Source organism: Pogoniulus pusillus, chromosome 5 (assembly GCF_015220805.1).
Source record: "Pogoniulus pusillus isolate bPogPus1 chromosome 5, bPogPus1.pri, whole genome shotgun sequence".
Taxonomy (NCBI): domain Eukaryota; kingdom Metazoa; phylum Chordata; class Aves; order Piciformes; family Lybiidae; genus Pogoniulus; species Pogoniulus pusillus.
Window position 1 is genome coordinate 39,596,634 of NC_087268.1, and position 22,574 is coordinate 39,619,207.

The 22,574-nt window shown below is 40.6% G+C and overlaps 2 protein-coding genes across 2 annotated transcripts in view; one reads left to right on the top strand and one right to left on the bottom strand.

The window, feature by feature from the left end:
• The window catches only part of UBAC2 (UBA domain containing 2), a 108,738-nt gene that overhangs the window by 47,143 nt on the left and 39,021 nt on the right, over positions 1-22,574 (bottom strand). The gene's annotated exons all lie outside the window — the stretch shown is intronic.
• On the top strand, positions 695-11,967 carry LOC135175719 (G-protein coupled receptor 183-like). Its single transcript, XM_064144039.1, has 2 exons — positions 695-755; positions 8,935-11,967. Coding segments are annotated over exons 1-2 (1,116 nt in total). The 5' UTR covers positions 695-753; the 3' UTR covers positions 10,049-11,967.

Genomic DNA, 22,574 nt, shown 5'->3' on the forward strand with positions numbered 1-22,574 from the left:
CAGCATCATTTTAGGGGAGTGAATCAGATTTGTCTTTTAAAAGCTTTTTATCTTCAATGTGTTTACCTTACATGTGTACTAGTAGCATTATTATTATCCTTCTTAAAATTCAACAAGCAGCTTACAAAGGCACACATCCTCCTTAATCTCTCAAACCACCAGAGTTCTCCAACTCCCTCATGTATTTTCAAAAGGCATTTCTGTAAAGCCTCATCATTTCGATACCAAACCAGTGCTGGGAATGTACATGGGCTGTTGAGAAGTCACACATCTCAGCACACCTCAGTTCCAAGGTTTTCTTGTGCTGTGTCAGATTTGATCAGTAAGAAGTAGCCTAAAAGCACACACTGATTATGCAGCTCTCAGCTACAAAGTTATTTTTAAAAGCAAGGTTTATCACTCAGGGGTTTTAGTTGGTCAACAATTAGTCAAGTAAACCTCTGGGTAAAGTCCCTTCTATGAAAGGCAGCAATGCGTAACTTCAGGGAGGAGGAGGGAGGATTGTTTCTTACTGCTCTTTTGAACAGACTAATTGTAAAAGGCTTAAAAATAGATGCTTTCACATCCTATAAAACAGGCTGCAGCAAATCAAGACCAGCATACAAACACCGCTTTTTTTTCAAGTGCTTGAACCCCTCCCACCGAAGAGGCTCACGTAATCACTCTTGAAAACAATGTGCAAGGGTAAACTTTCACAGTCAAGCCATCCTGCTAATGCCCTTAACTGCTCAGAGGATCTAGGAAGCTTCAGATATGTAAGTACAGAAAATAACGAGCTTATAAAAATTGTTTTTCACTGTACAACAGCAAACAATTTCAGAAAGGTTATTTCTTTTTTGGCATTATACTAAATATTTTCACATGGTAAGGAGGATAAATGATCTCTACATGGGAGAGACTAGATTCCTGGAGGAAATTCTGTGGTATTTTAAGTTCACATGTGCTGCCAGTTGATTATTTAAAGGCTCTGCTGACCTACAGCATCAACAAGTTATTTCAAGTCCTTTCTGATAATACAGCCTTTTGACAATCACAAGGAAATACTTGATACTGTACTGATGCATTAGCTTAGACTAATACAGAAATAACTACAGTCTAAGTAGCAAGGGAAGAATTGCAGTTCTTAAATCATTTGCTGTGCCTCACAGAACACTAACGGTAGGACAGTGCCTTAAAAGAAATCTGTGCTATCACTGTGAATGCATAGCTTGTTCTATCACATGTACTCATTGCCTACGAAACAGCAGTAGCTTAGATCTTTTTTGTAGCAATAGTAATTTAAACTAATGCAGAAATAACTACTGTAAAAGTAGTAAGGGAAGCATTGCAGTTCTTAAATCATTCACTGAACCTCACAGAACACTTCAACAGTAGGAAAGTGCCTTAAAACAAATCTGAGCTATCACTGTGAATGCATAGCTTGTTCCATCACATGAACTCCTTGACTATGAAACAGCCTTTCTTACCAGCTCAAGAACTCCTCAGCTGTTCTACTCACATCTAAATATTGCAACAGAATATTGTAAGAACTCAAAGTTTTATGAGTTAACTCCTCTTCTACCTTCTGATGTGCATATGTTTCAGAGTTTTCAGAAGGAAGTATTTTTGTGAATCACAATCACCAACCATCACATGATTAAAAAAAAAAATAAACTCCTTATTACTGCCAGAAAGCTAGAGAACAGATTTTTAAACATCTCACCAATTAATTTGGAGAGATCACTGTTAGGATCTGTTTCTCCCATTATACTGGCAAAAGAAGACAGACTGGTCAACACGCTAACTCAGCTATTATTTACCTTAAAAAAATAGAGATGGTTTGCACACCTTTGAGCACAGAATAAGAGGGGTCTGTTGAACATTTTGTTGTTGTCTTGAAGACATGAGAGACATTATTCTTTAAGAGCTCAAGTCTCACTCTTTTCCATTCAAACAATACGTAGACATATAATGAGTCACAAATTCAACCTGGATTTCTGAAGTTGCAATCCCTAAAAGTAAAGACTGTACCTGTACAAGTTCCACACTGCCAGGAAGAAAAAAAAAATCATATAAAATGTGTGCATATTTTCTAGTACTAAAATGCAAATTGTTACTTTACCCATTTTTTCCTTCTGCTGGTGGGAATGTAACTGTCAGCGGGTCAGGTTTTTGTTTCACTTGCTGCATTTTAGGATCTCTCTTTTTTACACTGAGTATACTTAAGCAAGTAAACTGAAGGGAGTTTAATCATCTCAGCATCAGCACAGCTCTTCACATTAACATGCATCTTTGGTAGAGATGATTTACTTTAGATAGTTCTCACCATTTTCACAGGACGGATCGCATTTGGAAAGAGAGATCTAACAGATAAGAAAGATGCACACTTCAAATTACTTCCATTTTTTCTTTAGCTAGTTTAGCTAGTTTAGCTAGCAGCACTTCAACTTTCTTATTTCCATTTCATTTACTGTGTCTACTATTATTTTATTAGAGCACCAAGAATAACTGCCATACAACTTTGCAAAATCTGTAGTAATAGATGAAAGCAGAGCCACAAAGACTCCAGACTGTGCATCTGCAAATTCTATTACACATTTCAAGAATATTCTAATCCTTCCTAGCCATCATTAAGACAGTGTCATTCATTGAAAGCTTACTCGGGATTCTCTGATGTGTGGCTTACAGCTGTGCACTGTGACTTCAGCAATTAGTCTTCAGGTCATTAGGCCTATTCATTGTCCTTTAGGACAGAAAAAAGTTTTTGGACAAAGGTAAACTGCCATAACATGCTAGAAGCACACAAGTGTTAAAGTATTAGAAAGAAACAGGAAGCTTTAGGGCACGCCTGTCTCTTGCCTCAGCTTTTTATTAAACCACACAGAGTTCCTAAGCTGCCAATCTGCACACCTCGATATAAGTACCTTAGGTATATGTTCCTTCTGTATTAACAAAGTGTTCTACTAATGAAATTTACTATGCACACTTTTTAACATGCATAACTTAAGCTGTTTTCCCAAACACAGAAGACAGTGTAAAAATGAAGACCAATGGTGTGGTCAATTACAAACTCAATCAGTAAATATGACTGCTTAACAGAAAACTATTAGAGATTAATGGAAATAAATAAACCTATATAACTACAGCTCTGTCTATTTCCCATGTTCTGCTGTTGTTCAACTCTGTAAGACTTACACAGCTTACATCTATAGAGGACTGTACGCTCAGTAAATCTTCAGGTCAGGCAGTGTAGGGAAAGAAAAATCTCTTTCCCAACCCTTCCTTTTAAAATAATTTATATTTTTATGCATATGTAAACAACAGTATCACCTAATACTGTCTGTTAAAGAAATGCTGTCTGTCTCAACTAAACATAGCTTAAACACAGTGACTAAACCATACTATATAGAGAGTCCGGAGAGATCTTTCTAATGATTGTAAAGTCGTGGAGTCTCCTTCTCTTTCAAGGCCTGTCTGGATGTGTTCCTCTGTGATCTGTGTTAGATAGTATTGTCCTGCTCTGGCAGGGGGGTTGGTCTTGATGATCTCTTTGGGTCCCTTCCAACCCCTACCATTCTATGATCTGCCCTGTCTTTCCAATAATTTAGTTAGTGTCCTACTTAATTCAGCTACTGAACAGATGGACCAGGGATTCATCTCCAAAGAAAGAAAACTATGAAGAAAGACAGAAAAATCACACATTAGATTACAATACACAGCTAAAATCTTCTACATGTTCCCTGTTCTGCTGAAAAGACAGATGGTGTTCCTTCAGCAAAAGCGGGAGATAAGAACAAGAAGAAAACTCATTTAGCTTACAAAGAAAGCTTTGAATCACTGCTTGCACATAATCAAAACCCATATAATCAAGGTCGCAACACTGCAGTTGCTGGCTTATACCTTAAACCTATGCCTGTTAAGTGTATGTAACATAACGACGGTACATATAAAGGTCATTATACATGAGTGTCTCTATGAACCAGGGCTTTGGATTACATAGTACCTCCAGACTGGAACAATCATTCTGTTCATCACACACCTTTTACAGTGTGGAGTGATTTGCCATTGGAATGGGCTGCCCAGGGAGGTGGTGGAGTCACCATCCCTGGAGGTGTTCAAGAAAAGCCTGGCCGAGGCACTTAGTGCCATGGTCTAGTTGACTGGATAGGGCTGGGTGATAGGTTGGACTGGATGATCTTGGAGGTCTCTTCCAACCTGATTGATTCTATGATTCTATGACTCTACTCTGAGCTATGCAGTAGAAACATAAACAAAAAGAATAATGCCTGTCAAGTATTTTCACAGAAAATCAGTATCCTAAACTAACTTATTTTCCTCTTTGACAAGATTACAAAATTGACTTCAAAAGGCACCTGTATACAATTTAGACATGCTAGATTTTGTAAGCAGCTGTTTTTCCCCAAGTGGACACTACTGATGTCAAACATCAAGAAAGAACACAGAACAGTCTAAAAGCTGCCTAGCTAACAAATCTCATGAAGTAATTGCCTGAAGATCTTTTATTTTCCCTTGGTGGTCAGAAAGCAAATACAATACTAAGACTTGAAAATGGCAAGTGAGAGAACAGTAAGGAATACTGCACTGGCTGCAAGCCCAGGCATAGTATTAATACAAATTTTAAACTCTCCCAGGAATAAGTTTTCCTCATGGAGAAGCAGAAAGCAATGGTCATGCCCCTAGACTGAAGATATCCTAGGACACAGTGAATCCGAGAGCTTCTCTGGGATCACAGTGAACTAACTTCACAAGCTCCCAGTGTTGTGCTATGCAACTCTATCTTGGATATCTAATCAACTGAGCAGAAAAAGCAGGGACAGTGAGTATGCTTCCAGGTACACCAATGCCAAGGGGTATCTGGAACCCCATTTCCTGTGTGAGACTAAGCTGAGGTCAGAATGGATGTCACACATTTTGCCTTGTGGTGAGACATTTTAGAAGTTCATCTTGAATTGCCAAAGCCATAAGATTGTATGAAAGGGAAAGGCTCCACAAAACCAGCAACTGCAAGTTAATTTTAGAGCAATTTAAATAAGAGACAGACACATTTTTTAATAGGGAGGTTGACTGACCAAAAGCTACAGCACAAGAGGCAAATTCACTTTCAGTTATTCTTCAAATTAGGACCAAACAACCTTTTAGAAAATATGCCTTAAATTAAAAGTCAGTGGAATCCATACACAAATGCTAAAATAGTAACAAAACCTGTATTATACAAAAAAAGTATACATCAATGGGTAAGCAGTCTGTGTCACTGAATATTGTATGTCTGCAGACCCAGAAAAAGTAACAATCTGAACAATCTTCTTTATAATACCAATATAAAGATGGGACTTTTAAATACTTTATGCTCTAAAGTCTTGCATGTACTTCTATGACAAAAAATCATGGCAATGTTTTCTAAAGTTATTAAATTAGTAAGGTAAATTGAAGTTCACTTGTTTTCAGGTTATACTTCAGAATAGTATGATCAGTAAACTAAGGCACTGAGGAAGGGTATTTAATGCAACAACCTTGAAAAGCAAAGATTTTGGTAGTGATTCTAGAGGGCGGCTTCAGTGGTGCATCTGGCCCATTACATCTGCAGTATATGGCCATGGTCTCATAAAGTATTCAGGCAGACAGCTCATTAAAATCAGTAAGAATCAAGCCCATGCAGTCTCAAGTTTGGAGGTAACATTCTCCATAGAATCACAGAATCATAGAATCAACCAGGTTGGAAGATACCTTGAAGATCATCCAGTCCAACCAAGAATAAAAACCACACAAAAAGCACACAAACTGGGCCCACTGCTATTTTTTTCAAGTACATTAATGGAAGATGTCATATACTCTCTATGTAAAATAAATTGATTACTAAGGACTGCTGCCAAGAAATAAACAGCGACTTGACACAAGGGATAGGATTGAAAATAATTCTTGCTTAATAGTCTAGATACCTTTAAGAAAGAAAGCATTTTTTTAAATGCAGCCCTGCTCAAGATTGACAAGAAAAAGTGATATATCTGCTCTGGGGAATGGAGTTCATCCAATAATAGTAAGAGCTCAGATGTATAAAGAAGTTACCACAACGCCAGTGATGCACATTAACTTGTCAGCTGGAGCAAATTTGCATTTGGGCCCCAAACTAGATATGCTATCTCAGTTTGTTGGGTTTTGCTTGTTTTGTTTTTTCTTTAATTAAATAAATTCAGGTAATATAGCACTTAGACACCATGATGACTGCTCAAAAATGCCCATACATACCTACATATAGAGAAAATACAGAAACTCACCTAGAGTATTCTAAAATGTGCTCCTTATGTTAACAGTAAAAATAGTTTGGGGGTAACAGGACCAAAAAGAACACGTTCCATAACAAAAGCTGATTCTCACAGCAGACAGAAGAGCCCACTGACATCCACTGTCAAGGAGCACAGTTTAGCTGATGCACGTGTGTGCTGACATGGAAAGCCCGTAAATTGTGCTCCTCTTTCTGATCCATTTGTGATCAATTTGTCCTGCATTGGAACTGCTCCCCATGCATATCCATGCTAGCACCATGAATAAACACAAACCCTCTCTAAGTTAGGTCTCCTTCTCTAGAGAGCCACAGTTTCATGAGAGGGTGAGCCATAGTTTCATAAGAAGGTGAACTTCCCAAACCTGGAGGTGTTCAAGAAAAGATTGGATAAGGCATTTAGTGCCATGGTCTAGATGACTGGATAGGGCTGGGTGCTAGGTTGGACTGGATGATCTTGGAGGTCTCTTCCAACCTGGTTGATTCTATGATTCTATGAACAGCCTCTTTTAATCAGAAACAAGTTCTAGTGTAATCTGTTATGCTAAGGATGCAACTTCATAGCACAAAATCATGTAACACATTTTGTGAAATCCTACTCTAGATTTAAAAACAATAAATTTCACTGAAATAACATTTTTTCCTAAATTATAGTAAAATGTGTTTGTGTAACAGATTTTCTACATCTTACAAATGCCTGTGTAAAGAAAACTGAATGGATGTGATAATTATTTACACTATTTATGATCAAAACCTATTACAACTTTACAGTGAACATAAATTCATGGCCATTAACATGCTGTAGTTAGTTACTGCAAAAGAACCATTTATCATAGATCTTACATTACTCTTCTGTACATATCTGCAAGAAATGATTTTATCTAAATGTCAAGGAAGAAATTAGTAGAAGATAGGCATCATGCTGGGAGTTTGAACATGTAATCAGAAGCATTTAAGTAAGAGAAACAAGAACCAAATAGCTCACTGACTCTTAACCAGGTGCCTACGCAAAACCACACCATTTTCTGCAAAAAAAAGCAGTTTGCTGCATTTAAGTAAACCAAAATGGAACAGAAGGAAAATATCCCCTAACTATCCTCAGGGCAGTAACTACCATATCAATCAATCAGTCATCAAACAGACTAACACCAAGATATCATGGATAATGTGGAATTAACTAATATTTTCTCTAGGGAGGTGGCTGAATTGCCATCCTTGGAGATGTTTAAAAGACTCATACATAGGGTGCTAAGGGACATGGTTCAGCATCAGATTAGGCAGAGTGAGATAATCATTGGACTTGATATTAAAGATCTTTTCAAAACCAGTAACCTGTCTTTCCTCCTGCCTGTACAACATAGCAAACATAGACCTAATGTACTATCTGCATGCTAAATTTACTCCTTAAACATAAGTAATTTATGTATTTTAATACACATCATCCACCATGTTTACTGTGGATGATGTGTATCCCTTGCCAGCCTAGCCAGAAGTCTGATCAGACAGGCTATTAATACAGCATGTGCTTTATTAAGTATCAACCTGAAATGAGTAGGACAATCTCCTCGAAAGGATTTTGCAGAACAGCTACTGAAGGAGTAACATTAGATGGCCTCTATACTTACAATATGGAACTGTCAGGTAACACCACACCTAAGAAATAGTTTGCCCTGGAAGTAGTAACAACAGGATGGTGTCCTTTCCATTTCTGAAATGCTGCTGGTTTGTATTTCTTAAGCCCCCCAGATCACTGCCACTTTGCAGGTCTTCCATGCTACTTGTGTCTGTGCAGGTTAAGCAGTTTCTACAATCTGCTAAATTGACAGCACGTAAAATATTTCAGCTGAGTTATTTCTCTTTTGCAGCACCACTAAAGAGTGACTAAAGCAGAAGTCTTAAGAATGTATGTATGTAACAATATCTGAATTGGATTCCAAAAGCCAATTCTTAAAACTAGTGTTAAACAAGCGCAATTGTTATTACAATGCAAATATGGTAAGAAGGATGAAAAAAACCAAGTCTCCCTAAATGAATTAAACAAAACTTCCTAAAAATTCACTGAGACACATTAAAAAGATTTTTGTCTGCTTGTCTGCCTCCTGAGGGTTCATATGAGAGGGTGATTTGCTATTGGAATGGGCTGCACAGGGAGGTGGTGGGGTCACTGTCCCTGGAGGTGTTCAAGCAAAGCCTGGCTGAGGCACTTAGTGCCATGGTCTAGTTGACTGGCTAGGGCTGGGTGCTAGGTTGGGCTGGATGATATTGGAGGCCTCTTCCAACCTGGTTGATTCTATGATTCTAAGGTCCCCTACCAGGTGGTTTCTTCAGACTCCTTTTTCACTTTGGATTGCTTTAAACAGTCTCCCACCTCCACACCACTTTCCAAACACATTACATCCCTGCTTTATTATGTTGCTTTTTGTCTTAATTATTTTAGGAAAGAAGGAACTAGGATCAAATCAGAAAAGACAAAAAGATCTATCTTACTGTTTGCTTGGTTTTGGAAAGCAGTTCACATAGTGAAGTTTCATTTCAGTTTTTCTCAGTCTTGCTTTTTGCAACACAGGTTGCCTGTTGTTATGCATACGTTGTTTATCTACATTTAATACCAAATGTTCCCTTCTGTGTTGTTTTGTTTCTGGTTCTTTCCATGTTAGGTCTACTGAGCTTCCTGCAACAACAGTGATTACAGAAATGGACACTTTTACAGCTTCCCAGACAAACAGCTCCATCTGTGACTTCTATGAGCACAAAGATACAGCACGGATACTACTGTCTGTCTTCTACAGCTCCATCTTAGTTCTTGGGGTGCTTGGAAACACCATCGCCCTCACCGTCATTTTCAAAAACAGAAAGAAGATCAACTCCACTACCCTCTACTCAACAAACCTCGTCTTCTCGGATCTCCTGTTCTGCATTGCCTTGCCTACAAGGATAGCCTACTATGCCCTGGGATTTCACTGGCCATTTGGAGAAGTATTGTGTCGAATAACTGCTCTCTTGTTCTACGTCAACACTTATGCAGGTGTGAACTTCATGACATGTTTGAGCATTGACAGGTTTTTTGCCGTTGTCCACCCTTTCCGATACAAGATCAGAAGGATTAAATACGCCAAAGGCATTTGTGTCTTTATCTGGTTACTTGTATTTAGTCAAACTTTCCCATTACTTATACAACCCATGTCACAGGAAGAAAAAGAAAGGACTACCTGTATGGAATATCCAAACTTTGAAAAAATTGCACATCTACCACTTATTCTTCTTGCTGCCTGTTTAGTAGGGTACCTTATTCCCCTGGGGATTATACTGTTTTGTTACTCTCAAATTAGCTGCAAACTTTTTCAAACAGCCAAGGAAAATCCACTGACTGAAAAATCAGGGATAAACAAAAAAGCCATCAACACCATCATATTTGTAATTATAGTGTTCGTCATCTGCTTTACCCCTTACCACGTTGCAATCATACAACACATGATTAAGAAGCTTCAGAGTGAGCCTTCATGCACTGAGAAGAAAATCTTCCAGAAGTCACTCCATTATACTGTGTTTCTGATGAATTTTAACTGCTGCCTAGATCCTTTCATCTATTTCTTTGCATGCAAAGGATACAAGAGAACTGTACTGAAAATACTGAGACGACAAGTGAGCGTATCGCTTTCGAGTGCTGCCAGGTCACATCATGAAGAAAGCTCACGTGATGTGGGAGAAACTCAAATGATGGTACTTGCAAAATCTCCCAATGGGAAGCTACCTGAGAAATCAGATCTGTAGTACACTGCAGTTAGAGCAAGTTCAAATATCTAGGGTCCACTGTAAAAATTCTTAGTGCTCCCTGTACAGCAGCTTAAGTAAGATTCCCAGGATGTCAGAAAATCAAGGACTGATGTTGGACTGAAAAAACTCGTCACAGGACAGCAGGAAAACTCAGCATTATAATTTCCTAGCTGTGTCATTGCGACTGATCTCATTTTTTTCCAGGAAATATGCACTATTGTGAATGTTCAGATTCCATACTGCACATAGAAATGCCTGGATGTCATTAACTCAAGTAAAGACTCAGTGTGGGTGTCTGAGAAAGGATTAAACACAAATACCGTACAATTCAGACTGATTACAACCAGAACACCTGAAAACTGAAAGACCCCTAGCTGAGGTCCAATTACAGCAATGGTTTTGTTAGCCAAGCCACGTAAGCAAAGAAAATCAAACTGTGAGATGAAATGGACAATTTATGTGCATATTTGACTGTCACAAGTTCTTAGTTTGTAGCCCTTTGGAGGTGAAATTGCTTTTTGGGACAACTCATGTAGATAATACTGTCAAATGTAATCACGAAAAGTTAATTGTTTGGTTCTCCCCAACACTGAATATCTCCCACATGTTAAATTACTCATCTTTGCAAGGTGCATTATTGTTCTATTCCTTTTCCTAAAGGAGAATTTTTCTTTCTAGTGTGTATTGTAAAGAGTCTCTACTGCAACTGTATATAAATTATTTATAAACATAAAAAATAAGTTGAAGCAAGAGACTGTAATACGAAAACTGTTGGAGTAGATAATCTCTTTCTGGCCTAGGCTGTTCTGTGATACAGGGTTCTTCAGAACTTCTGCTCAAATCAGGCATGGACACAAGACAAACTTTGTAGAAACAGGAATGGGCTGCCCGGGGAGGTGGTGGAGTTGCCGTCCCTGGAGCTGTTCAAGGCAAGGTTGGATGTGGCACTTGGTGCCATGGTCTAGCCTTGAGCTCTGTGGTAAAGGGTTGGACTTGATGATCTATGAGGTCTCTTCCAACCCTGATGATACTGTGATACTGTGAAATGTTCACAGTTGAAGCCACCAAAAAGTAAATTAATTAAATCTCATGGTGTGAGATGGTCACCTCTTTTTCAGCACTGTTTACATGGGAGATCAATAAATGAGAATAGCAGGACTAGCTGGGGAAGAACAAGCTTTCCCATCCTGTGTTCATTTTGCTTACCTGGGATCACCTTGGGCAAACTGAAATTGGGCCAGTAGAGACCAAATGACTTAAACACATCCTGCAGGAATCAGCTCAATACCAATTGAGTATCCAGGATGCATGCCCTGGGTTCCTGCTGTCATGCCCTTCCGTCATGTCAGTTTCCTTCCCTACTTCATTCCTGGCCTCCCTGTCTTTTCTTTTGTCTTCTGTTTTACTCACATGCCTTCACCTATCAACACAACTTGGGTTAATTGTACCAGTAGGTCGTGATGGAAAAGCAAAATTAAAGAATGTCTGGTAATTACTGGCAAAACCTATGCCAGATGTCAGAATGAAAGTTATTTACTGCAGCTGACTGTCTCTGGCATTGAGGTTGTACTGGAAGTCAGATGAAGATAGTTACATTTGTCAGCTTTGCAGTTCCTTCCTTCCTCACGTGCTGACCTCTGCCTAGCTGCAAGCATGGAGGGGTTGTTATCTGAACAGCAGTACGGAAACATTAACTTAACAATTACTGTTTTATGGGAAAGAAAACGCAAAGGACTCTATTTCCTACCAGTTAAGTGACCAAATTAGAGTTTCTAATTACAAAAGACACTATGCAATACAGGAAAACTGAGTAAGAAAAACAACAAATGACGTTTAACAGAAGTTCTCCTTAATTCTGTATGCTATTAGCAGTTCTGTTCTTGTCAGCTCTTTTAATAAACTATTTTAAATTACTATTTAAGAATTTGTTCCTATTGGAGTAAGAAATGATAATCTAATAAACCCACAGTCATGAATACTTAGAAGCTGTAGAAATAAATTTATATATATATATATAAATATTAACATAAAACCAGTACAAGCTCATTTTAGTCTGCTAAAGTCTGTTTTCTTCTTTTGATATGCATTTCATCTAACTGTGATTATAAAACCCTAAAGGAAAAATAGCTTTTTTTTATATTTGTCTGTAAAACATAACTCAAAACTGTATTGCAGCACTACATAATGCAGACACCTATCCTCAGTGGAAACAAATTTAAGATCTGTATTGAAAAATCTTTCTCTATTCCTATTTTCTCATGTTAGCAACTGAGTGACTTTCAATTTTAACACCACTCCTATGAGGACAGACTGGAAGAGTTGGGGCTGTTCAGTCTGGAGAAAAGGAGGCTCCGAGGTGACCTTATTGTGGCTTTCTAGTATCTGAAGGGGCCTACAAAAAAGCTGGGGAGGGACTCTTTAGGTTATCAGGAAGTGACAGGCCTAGGGGGAATGGAGCCAAGATGGAGATGGGTACATTCAGACTGGATGTGAGGAGGAAGTTGTTCAGCATGAGAGTGGTGAGAGCCTGGAATGGGTTGCTCAGGGAGGTGGTTGAGGCCCATTCTTGAAGGTGTTTTAGGCCAGGCTGGATGATGCTGTGGGCAGCCTGGTCTAGGGTAGGGTGTCCCTGGCCATGGCAGGGGGAGTTGGAACTAGATGATCCTTGTGGTCCCTTCCAACCCTGACCGATTCTATGATTCAACTTTGTTTTAAATTACATCAAAATACTACTTTAATAAGTCTTAAGAGTGTTAGATACTGGTTTGAGAAAAAACAGGTTTTCCTCATTTTACTACTTCTCAAATGTTGAAGAAATCAAGAAAATAAACATATTTAAAGGATAAGCTCAGCTTTGTGACCTAAAGGTACAGATAGACAGGGACAAATTATAGCTACGGCTGCTGCTGCTTCCCCTCACTACTTGTCAGCACACACCACAGCTCATGCACGTTTGTTTCAATGTGGAGCCTTCTTTTGTATGCTTATCTGAAACTGCCAAAAGAAGCAGTGGTGGTTTCAGCTGGCCTGGGCTACTGCATGTAAGTAATTTAGAAAGCATCTGTTCTACTTCTTAAACCAGTTGTGCTGCAGGTCTGGTAGCCATCACCAGAGACAGTAACAAGCTGCTGCATGGAAGCAAGGGAGTAGCAGTGAAAATTTAACAGATGTTCTCAAACATTTCTCTTCAAGATGCCCTTACCCATTCATCCTGTTGGCACTCTTTCCCCAGCACTGTTTGCCAAAGTATCTTTAAAATAGCAGTCACCTGTAGTGGCTCACCTCAGGTGCCTCCTGCATACCACACAGATATAAACAAAGGGTGTAAAGCCATACACAGTATCTCTTTCCCTTTCCAACACTGAGTGTATAATAGATGCATCTACTTTTTAAGATGTGAGCATGCCATGCCAGGCAACATACTGCTGAAGCAACATGAGCTTTGCAAAAGAAAATGAGCTTTTGCTTTGGCAAAAGATTTGATACATCCTAGGAAATGCTCCCTTCTGCGTGAAAGGCTGGGAAATGGTCATACAGGTCTGGGGCTCATTCACCCTTCTTCACATATAAATAAAGTGACTGACAAGTAGCAGCAGGTTCCAATGAGTTGCTCATTATGAACATCTGACTGAAGTTCTTTGGAAACACTGAGTCTCTATTTGGAGGGTGTAGTCCTGTCAGGATCTTAAAATCCAAGTTCATGACAAAAAAGAGATAGGAGATCTTGTAACTCTACACTTTGGAGTATAAGGCTAGGGCACTTGCTAAGGGGCTCCAACTAGACTATGTGTCCACTGCTGACATCTCTCTCTAATTTTATCTGGTAGAGAATGTGAAAAAGAAGGGAAAAAAGAAAACCCAAAAAACCAGTGGGGGCCAAATGGTGTGGTTTGGCTGCCTCTGTCTACAGCAAAGACAAAGATGTTTTGTCACACAGCATCCTCCTGGAGAAACTGTCTTCTCTTGGCTTGGATAGGCACATGCTTCTCTGGGTTAAAAACCAGCAGGATGGCTGGGCCTAAAGAATGGTGGTAAATAGAGTTAAACCTAGTTGATGGCCAGTCACAAGTGATGTTCCTCAGGCCTCAATACTGAGGCTAGTTCTCTTCAAGATCTTTATCAATAATCTGGATGAGGGGATTGAGTGTACCCTCCCAAGTTTGCACACAACAGCAAGCTGAGTGTGAGTCTTGATCTGCTTGAGGATAGGAAAGCTCTGCAGAGGGATCTGGACAGATGAGATCGATGGGTGAAGGTCCATTGTATGAGGCTCAACAAGACCAAGTCCTTGGACCAGGCTGGGTCCTGCAACTGAGTCACAACAACCCCATGCAATGCTACAGGCTTGGGACAGAGTAGCTAGAACGCTGCCTTGTGGTCCTGGAGGTGCTAGTCAAAACTCAGCAGGCTATGAGCAAGCAGCGTGCAGAGGGGGCCAAGAAGGCTGACAGCATCCATGGCCTGTATCAGGAATAATGGGACTAGAAGGACCAGAGGGGTGATTGTTCCCCTGTACTTGGCACAGGTGACACTCTACCTCAAATACTGTATTCAGTTTTGGGTCCCTTACAAGAAAGACATTAAGGTGCAGAAGTGTCCAGAGAAGGGCAACAAAGCTGGTGAAGGGTCTCAAGCACAAGTTCTGTGAGGAATGGATGAAGGAACTGGGATAGTTTAGTTTGGAGAAAATGAAGCTGAGGTGAGACCTTACTGCTCTCTACAACTACCAGAAAGGAGGTTGTAGTGAGGTGGGTGTTGGTCTGCTCTCCCAAGCAGAAAGTGATAGGACAAGAGGAAATGATCTCAAATTGCACCAAGGGATGTTTAGATTGGAGAGCAGGAAAAGCTTCTTTACTGAAAGGGTTGTCAAACACTGGAACAGGCTTCCCAGGAAAGTCACTAAATCATCGTCTCTGGCACATGGTTTAGCAGTGGATTTGGTAGTGTTAGGTTAATGACCTTAAATGTGTTTTGCAGCCTGAACAATTCTATGATTCTAAGTCTAGAGAAGAAAGTCATACAGACACCTGTTACTGAATACATGACATGTGAAAAATCCCCAAACATGCACTTTCAGCAAAAGAGCATTTAGTGCCTTTACCTTTCTTTTGGCTGAGAATGCAAATCTAAGAACCTCTACCCCAAGTGCTCAGAGACGTTCCCCCAGCTGCCTTGGGCTCCAAGATACTGAAGCCTAGCTGAACATAGGGAAATAAAGCAAACAATCTCCTGTGGTTTGCAGTCCCAGCAGAAGAGAACAATTACTCCCTCAGGCATTACTGGCTGACTCTTTTGGCTGTGGACCTGAAAGCTATGTAGATGAAGAATCTGTCAGCAACATGGTTATCTCCTAGCAAAAGACAGTAACAGCAATTGTTGCAAGTGCTAAACTTGATACCACAAGTAACACCTGAAGGTGGTTAATGACTCCTCTTAAATCATCAAACTCAGTAGTGTTACAAAAAAAAGATAAGTGTCTTGGGTTTTTTTCTCGCATTAAATACTAACACCACTCTGACACTCAAAAGTTTTCAGATAAGCAAGGATTCAGCAGACTTTAAGACAATTATGAGACAGACTGCAGCATAAGAAAAAGATAGAGGAGAAGAGAAGCTTTGCCTTACACGACCACTTTTAGAGGAACTGAAAGGCAGTGACGTACTCTCTTCTATCTCCATGCCTGTGGTATAGAGCAGAGGAAGAACTCAGGACAAATGAAGGTTTGTATCTTAGCAGTATCCCTCCATGCTGGGTCAATACATACAAGGTCAACAGACACAGAGAATCACTACAAAAACATGAAATTTATCTGAATGAAGTACTTTGTAATACAGTTCTGGTTAAGCTGCAGCCTGCAGGCTAAGGCTATGGTACAGAATTGCTTCAGCCAAGCTGAAGCCCTTTCCCAAATTAAAACTGGGTGTCATGGGTTGAACTCAAATTTGCTGCTGTTATTCAGAACCATTGTGAAAGTTTCAAAATTAAAGTGCTGGCTGGAGCAAAGTATTATGGGGCCTGAAGTTGGATAGGGCTGGGGGATAGGTTGGATTGGATGATCTTGGAGGTCTCTTCCAACCTGGTTGATTCTACGATTCTATGAGAGGCTTCCTGTTCTGGTCGCTGCTTTCAGGTTCTGGGTTTTTGGGTGTTGGATCTCTTCCACAGAGATGGTGGTGCCATCAGTGGGAGCAGGGGAGCACACTGCTTTTGGTTTTCTGGTTTATGCTGGTTTGCTTTTTTCTTTCCTGCATTTCACTGTGCTTTTCCTGCAAGCAGGCTAAGCTAACTGTGCATTATGATCATGTTCTCCTATTTTAATTAAACTCTTATCTCAATTCTTTACCTCAACCCAGAGGGTTTTTTGTGTGCTACTCTTCCTTCACTTCTTTGTTGGAGGGGTGGCACAGACAGGTTAACCCATTTACTGTGTTGTGCTGTTAAACAGGGGAATTTTGCTTAGTGTAGTAAATACTCAGATATATTTCATCATAGGTTTTCCCCTCTAAGAATATGATCCTAGCCTGCAATGCCTAACTTTGGACTTCCTGAAGCAGATCTTTGCACATGACTTCAGTCTTCAATCATTTCTTCTTCCATCGTCTGTCTGGTCCCTTTTGGAACTCAAAAGTGTTTGTGTCTGCCACATCTTGCCACAAGAAGTTCCACAGACTAACTACCCATGGTGTCTGGAGCCATTTTCTTTTGCTTGTGACACCTGTTACTTTCATTTAAAGTCTCATGCTTCTCATACCAGAAATGAGTGAACATTGTGATTCCCTATTTACTCCATCTTGCTATTCTGATTTTATAGACCTGCATCAAATTCCCTTCCTTCATCTAGTCTCTTCTCCAATGAACAGATCAAAGCTGTTTGCCACTTAAAGGTGAAAGAAAGAATAGAAATCTGTGTTTGAGCTGGATGGCAGGAGAGCAGAGCATGTCTGTACACAGGAAGGTTGTCAGCATGCTGATCTTCTTTTCCTACCACAGTAGAACACAGTTAGGCATCAAAACCAGGACCTTGCCCTGGGACTACCAGAATTGGATATCCTTGTTCATATTCATTAAATCAAGAAGAACAAGACCACAATGGGCTTTAAAAATAAGCTTGCAGGGACCTCTTGAAATTCAGCAAGTCAAATGTTAAGTCCTGTATCCAAGACAGAACAGCCCCACACAACTAGGCACCAATCAGTTAGAAGGCTGGCAAGAAAGTTCTGGGCTCCTAGTGAACAGCAGGTTAAAGACTCAACAGTATGACCTCACAGCCAAATTTAGATGGGACCATGTTCAAAAGAACATAGAGAGATGTGATCTTTCCCTTCCATTCAGTACTTGTGAGATCATACATACAATCCTGTGCCCAGTTTTGGGCTTTCCAGTACCAGAAGGATACAGACATACTAGAACAAGTCCAGCAAAGTGCCACCAAAAACGATTAAGAGGTTTTCAGAACATGTTACAGGAGAGGCTGAGAGAGTTGAGATGGTTCAGCCTGGAGAAGGAAGACTGAGAAGAGAGATGTTACTGTAATCTTCAACTGCCTAATGGAGAGGCATACAGAAAAGATGGCAAGCTAGTACCCAGCACAAGCAGCAGCAAAGAACAATGAAACACTGGGAAGCATTTTTTTAATCATGAAGTTAGTCAGACACTGGTAAAAGTTACACATAAAGGTTGTGTAATCTCTATTATTAGAGACACTCAAAACTTGACTGGATACAACCCTGATTAAATTTGCACTACCAGCACTGGACAACAGTATCTACAGAGCCTCCTTTCAACCTACAACTAACACACGAGGTCAAAACTTTAGGTTAGACAAGAAAGCAACAAGCAACTCAATGGTCTTGCAGTAAAACTAGGAAATGAGACAACCTGGTAATCTTCTGCTGTTGTCCTCTATTTAAGCCCTCATCAAAATGCTGTCATTAGCATCACTCTAAAATAAAGGTCAAAACACGGTCTATATTTTGTTCCAAAAAGTTGCATTCATTTTTCCTCAAAGCAAAATATGAATTTCTTCTCTTCCTCTTTTCTTTTCCTCAGTTGTGACAGATGTTGTGCAAAAGGCTAAAATAAAAAAGCAAGTTTTGCACCTGTTCTAAGGGCAGCAACATTTGTGGTTATCTTATCCCCTCCAGAAAAGTATACATTGTCTTATACCATGCACAAGAGAGAGCTGTGTTCCTCCCTCTAATAAGCTAGACTTAGCAGTTTCATCCTTCCTGTGGCATGTCACTTTTGAGGGAAGTTGTGGTTAGTTAAGAGGAGGCACTCCAAGGCAGCCTACTTTAAATATAGAGATGCTGAAAAGGGATTATTCTCAACTTACTAGCCTACAAAGCAGCCAGGCAATGTTTGATCAGCAGCTGCTGGTACTAAGTGGCTATAAGGACTTGATGAAACCTTAATAACACAACTTCTAAGTAAGGAAAGTTACAGCAATCCTGTCCAGAAGTAACAACAACAGATCATTATGCCCAAGTTGGACAGGAAGAGATGAAGCATGTATAAGGCACTTTAAAAAACAAACCACCACCAAAACCAAAAACCAACTGAAGAGTCCTGACAAGTTATCTCCTGACAAGACTATAAAGAGAATTCTGGGACAATTCTTTTTTTCCTTTATAAAACAGTGTATTCACAATGCCAGCTATCCAAAAAACAGCCAAGACACCCATCAGAACCTTACTCCTTTATTCACCCAGATGGAGGGAAAACAACTATTTTAAATGTGTCAGGGCTAGCTACTGGGACAGATACAAAACAATGTTATTTACACTGAAGAGGACTCCAGGGCAAAGCTTCACATTATTATCCCCACCACTTAACAGCATCTACTGATCTCTCATAGTGGCTCTGTGCTAGACAAAACCCAATAAAAATCATAAGGCAGAACACCCGGAATAAACACACTGCAAGAAGAATCAACCAGGTTGGAAGAGACCTCCAAGATCATCCAGTCCAACCTAGCACCCAGCCCTAGCCAGTCAACTAGACCATGGCACTAAGTGCCTCATCCAGGCTTTTCTTGAAGACCTCTGGGGACGGTGCCTCACAACACTATTTAAAATGTGACATAGAAGAAAGCTGTGTAGGATGAAAAAAAACAATTCAAACCACCTGAAATTACTGATGTGACATTACACTGAATTAATTTCATTAAACAAAATATTCTTCCTCTTTAACTCCTCTTTATTCAGAAGCTACAGCAGAAGTTCCAAAAAAGGCATGCCTGGATGCCACCACTGACAAGCAGAACTTGCAACCACAAATGCCAGTTGATGTCTGCAAAATGAGCAGCTTACAACTGTTAGCACAACCAGGCCATCTCTTTGCCCCTCCTTGCTTTAGTCCTCTATCATTTCAGCCATTCAGATAGCACCTGAATGCATTGCCCCTGGCCATGAGGTGTATCTCCATAGCTGGGAGAACAGGGAGAGCTGTCCACAACTAGACAAACCTACCGGAGCCGAGCTCACTGCTGAGAGCAGCTGGCTGAAGACCAGAGTCAGGGGAATGCCTCATCATCTGAACTGATTTTATGACTTCCATAAAAGCTATCTTTACACTTCCTGTACTGCATGTGGAAGCTGAACTTGGAAATAATCCATTCTTCTGACTATCACCCCATCTTCCTAATAGCCTGGCTGCTGTAGTATTTGTCTTTAAACAGTTCTTCTAAGACTGAGCAAAGTTTTCTGGCTAATTTACATCCTCTCTCAAAATAGCTATAGTGAAGCAAGGCATAAAGATGGAGCCCCAACTCACAACTTCTCAGGCATCTGATTCTAATGCTTTTTCACAAGGTGCCACTTTCTACTTGTAATCAGAAGCAGGAAACGAGTGTGCCTCACTGACCACAAACACACTGTTGGAAGAAGGTTTTATGCCGCTCCTTTTTCACAGTCTTATCTGTCAACATCTACAACAAAGGTGTAAGCAAATAAGAGTTGTAACTCCACAACCTGGTTGATTCTATGATTCTGTAATTCTAACATACACAGGACGTCGACAGCAGTGGGCAAAGAGGAAGAATGTTAAGGTGTACCAACAAGATGAACCAAGAACTGCAAAGCACCTCAAAACCCATTGCTGTCTACAACTACCTGAAAGGAGGCTGTAGCCAGGTGGGGGTTGGTCTCTTCTCCCAGGCAACCAGCAACAGAACAAGGGGACACAGTCTCAGGTTGTGCCAGGGGAAGGTATAAGCTGGTTGTTAGGAGGAAGTTCTTTCCAGAAAGAGTGATTTGCCATTGGAATGGGCTGCCCAGGGAGGTGGTGGAGTCACCATCCCTGGAGATGTTGAAGAAAAGCCCTTACTTACAAGAGCAGCACTTCTTTGATCCATCATACATGAGAAAATCAGCAGTACTTTAAATCAGAATGTTTGCAAGCACAGATACTTCACACTTCTTACCTTACCAAACAGTGATTTGTCTATCTACCATAGGAGCCATCAGTGGACAACTATTCTGTGTGTACTACGAGCAAAAGGCCCTGGAGGAACACCAGTGATTTCAGAGCTGGTGAACCTGAGAGACCTGCACCACATGCTGCCCCTGAATGGAGATTCAGTCAATGCTGTAACATGTCAAGGGTTCCCCCAGCATCGGAAGAGGTCTCAGATTCCATCACTTGCTGTTGGCACTTCTGGGCTATTAATGAAGAGTTATCTGCATTCCAAGTGTTTGTGCCTTTCTTATTGGGATTGCAGAGAGTTGTGATCAATGGCACCATGTCCACTTGGAGACCAGTGACAAGTGGTGCCACTTGAGGGTCAGTGCTGGGACCAGTGCTGTTTAACATCTTTGTCAGAGACATGGACAGAGGAATTGAGTGCACCCTCAGCAAGTCTGCAGATGACACCAAGCTGTTCAGCACAGTCGACTTGCTAGAGGGCAGGGATGCCATCCAGAGGGACCCGGACAGGCTGGAGAGGTGGGCCCAGGCCAACCTCATGAAATTCAACAGGGACAAGTTAAGGTCCTGCACCTGGGTCAGCACAATCCCAGGCACAGATACAGGCTGGGTGACAAATGGCTGGAGAGCAGCCCTGAGGAAAAGGACCTGGGGGTCTGGGTTGATGAAAAGCTCAACGTGAGCCAGCAGGGTGCACATGCAGCCCAGACAGCAACTGTGTGCTGGGCTGCAGCAAGAGAAGCAAGGCCAGCAGGGCAAGGCGGGGGATTTTCCTCCTTCACTCTGCTCTCACCAGACCCCACCTGGAGTACTGTGTGCAGTTCTGGAGCCCCCAACACAAGAAGGACACTGGACTGTTGGAGCAAGTTCAGAGGAGGGCCACAAAGATGATCAGAGGGCTGCAGCACCTCTGCTATGAGGACAGGCTATGAGAGTTGGGGCTTTTGACTCTGGAGAAGAGAAGGCTTTGAGGAAACTTTGTAGTGGTCTTCCAGTATCTGAAGGGGGCCTACAGGAAGGCTGGAGAGGTCTTGTAATGACAGGACAAGGGGTAATGGGTTTAAACTGGCAGAGGGGAGATTCAAACTAGATGTTAGAAGAAAGTTCTTTACAGTGAGGGTGGTTGAGACACTGGAACAGGTTGCCCAGGGAGGCTGTAGATGCTCCTTCCTTGGAGGTGTTCAAGGCCAGGCTGGATGAGTACTTGAGCAACCTGTTCTAGTGGGAGGTGTCCCTGCCTAGAGAGGGGGGTTGAAACTAGATGATCTTTGAGGTCACTTCCAACCTAAAGCATTCTGTGATTCTATGATCCAGAAAGAACTGTCCTCAGCTTTCTGTATGTAATACGATCTTTTATTTGTCACTTTTCCAGCTGCCAGCATGAGTAGGATAAAAGATGAATCAAAGTTCTTTCTCCTCAAAAAATATTCTTTCAAATGAAAAAGTGACTAAGTTAAAAAAGTAGTGGGTTTTGTTTTCTGGCTTTTATGAGCACAATGAAAGCAATTACAAGATTTTGTGTAGAGTAATAAAGAAAAAAAGTGCAAGCAAATTACTGGTTATGGAGAACATAACAGGGAGCTATCCTGAAGCATACGAGACAGAATCAAGCAGTGCTCCACCCAAGAAAAACTAATCATGCAGTGGTTGTAAGAAAATGAGGAATTAAAATATGCATATGAAAGAAAAAAAACCAAAACCCAAACACTTTTCAGGGTGTTTAGGGCTGCAGCAAACACTCAGAAAAAATAGCAAGCTTTTAATGCTACATTAAATTGAGAAAAAATGCTAAATACTTACAGTAATTTCTGTGCTTCATAGATACGGTCAATAAAACCCACAACTAACTTAGAGGCTAAATAAACTTCTGCTTCATTTGCTCAAAACAAATTGGTGAAAGGAAAAATACCCCTATCTATTTTACTATCTGAGTACTCTTATCTGTGCTTTCCAGAAAAAACCTTAATGGCCTCTAGTAACAACACTAACCAAATTAAATACTGTGGGCAACATCACAATGTGCTCACCTCATCTGGCTTCACTTTTAACTTCTTTTATATCTTGCAACAGGCATGAAGCAAAGATTACCAAGAGAGTG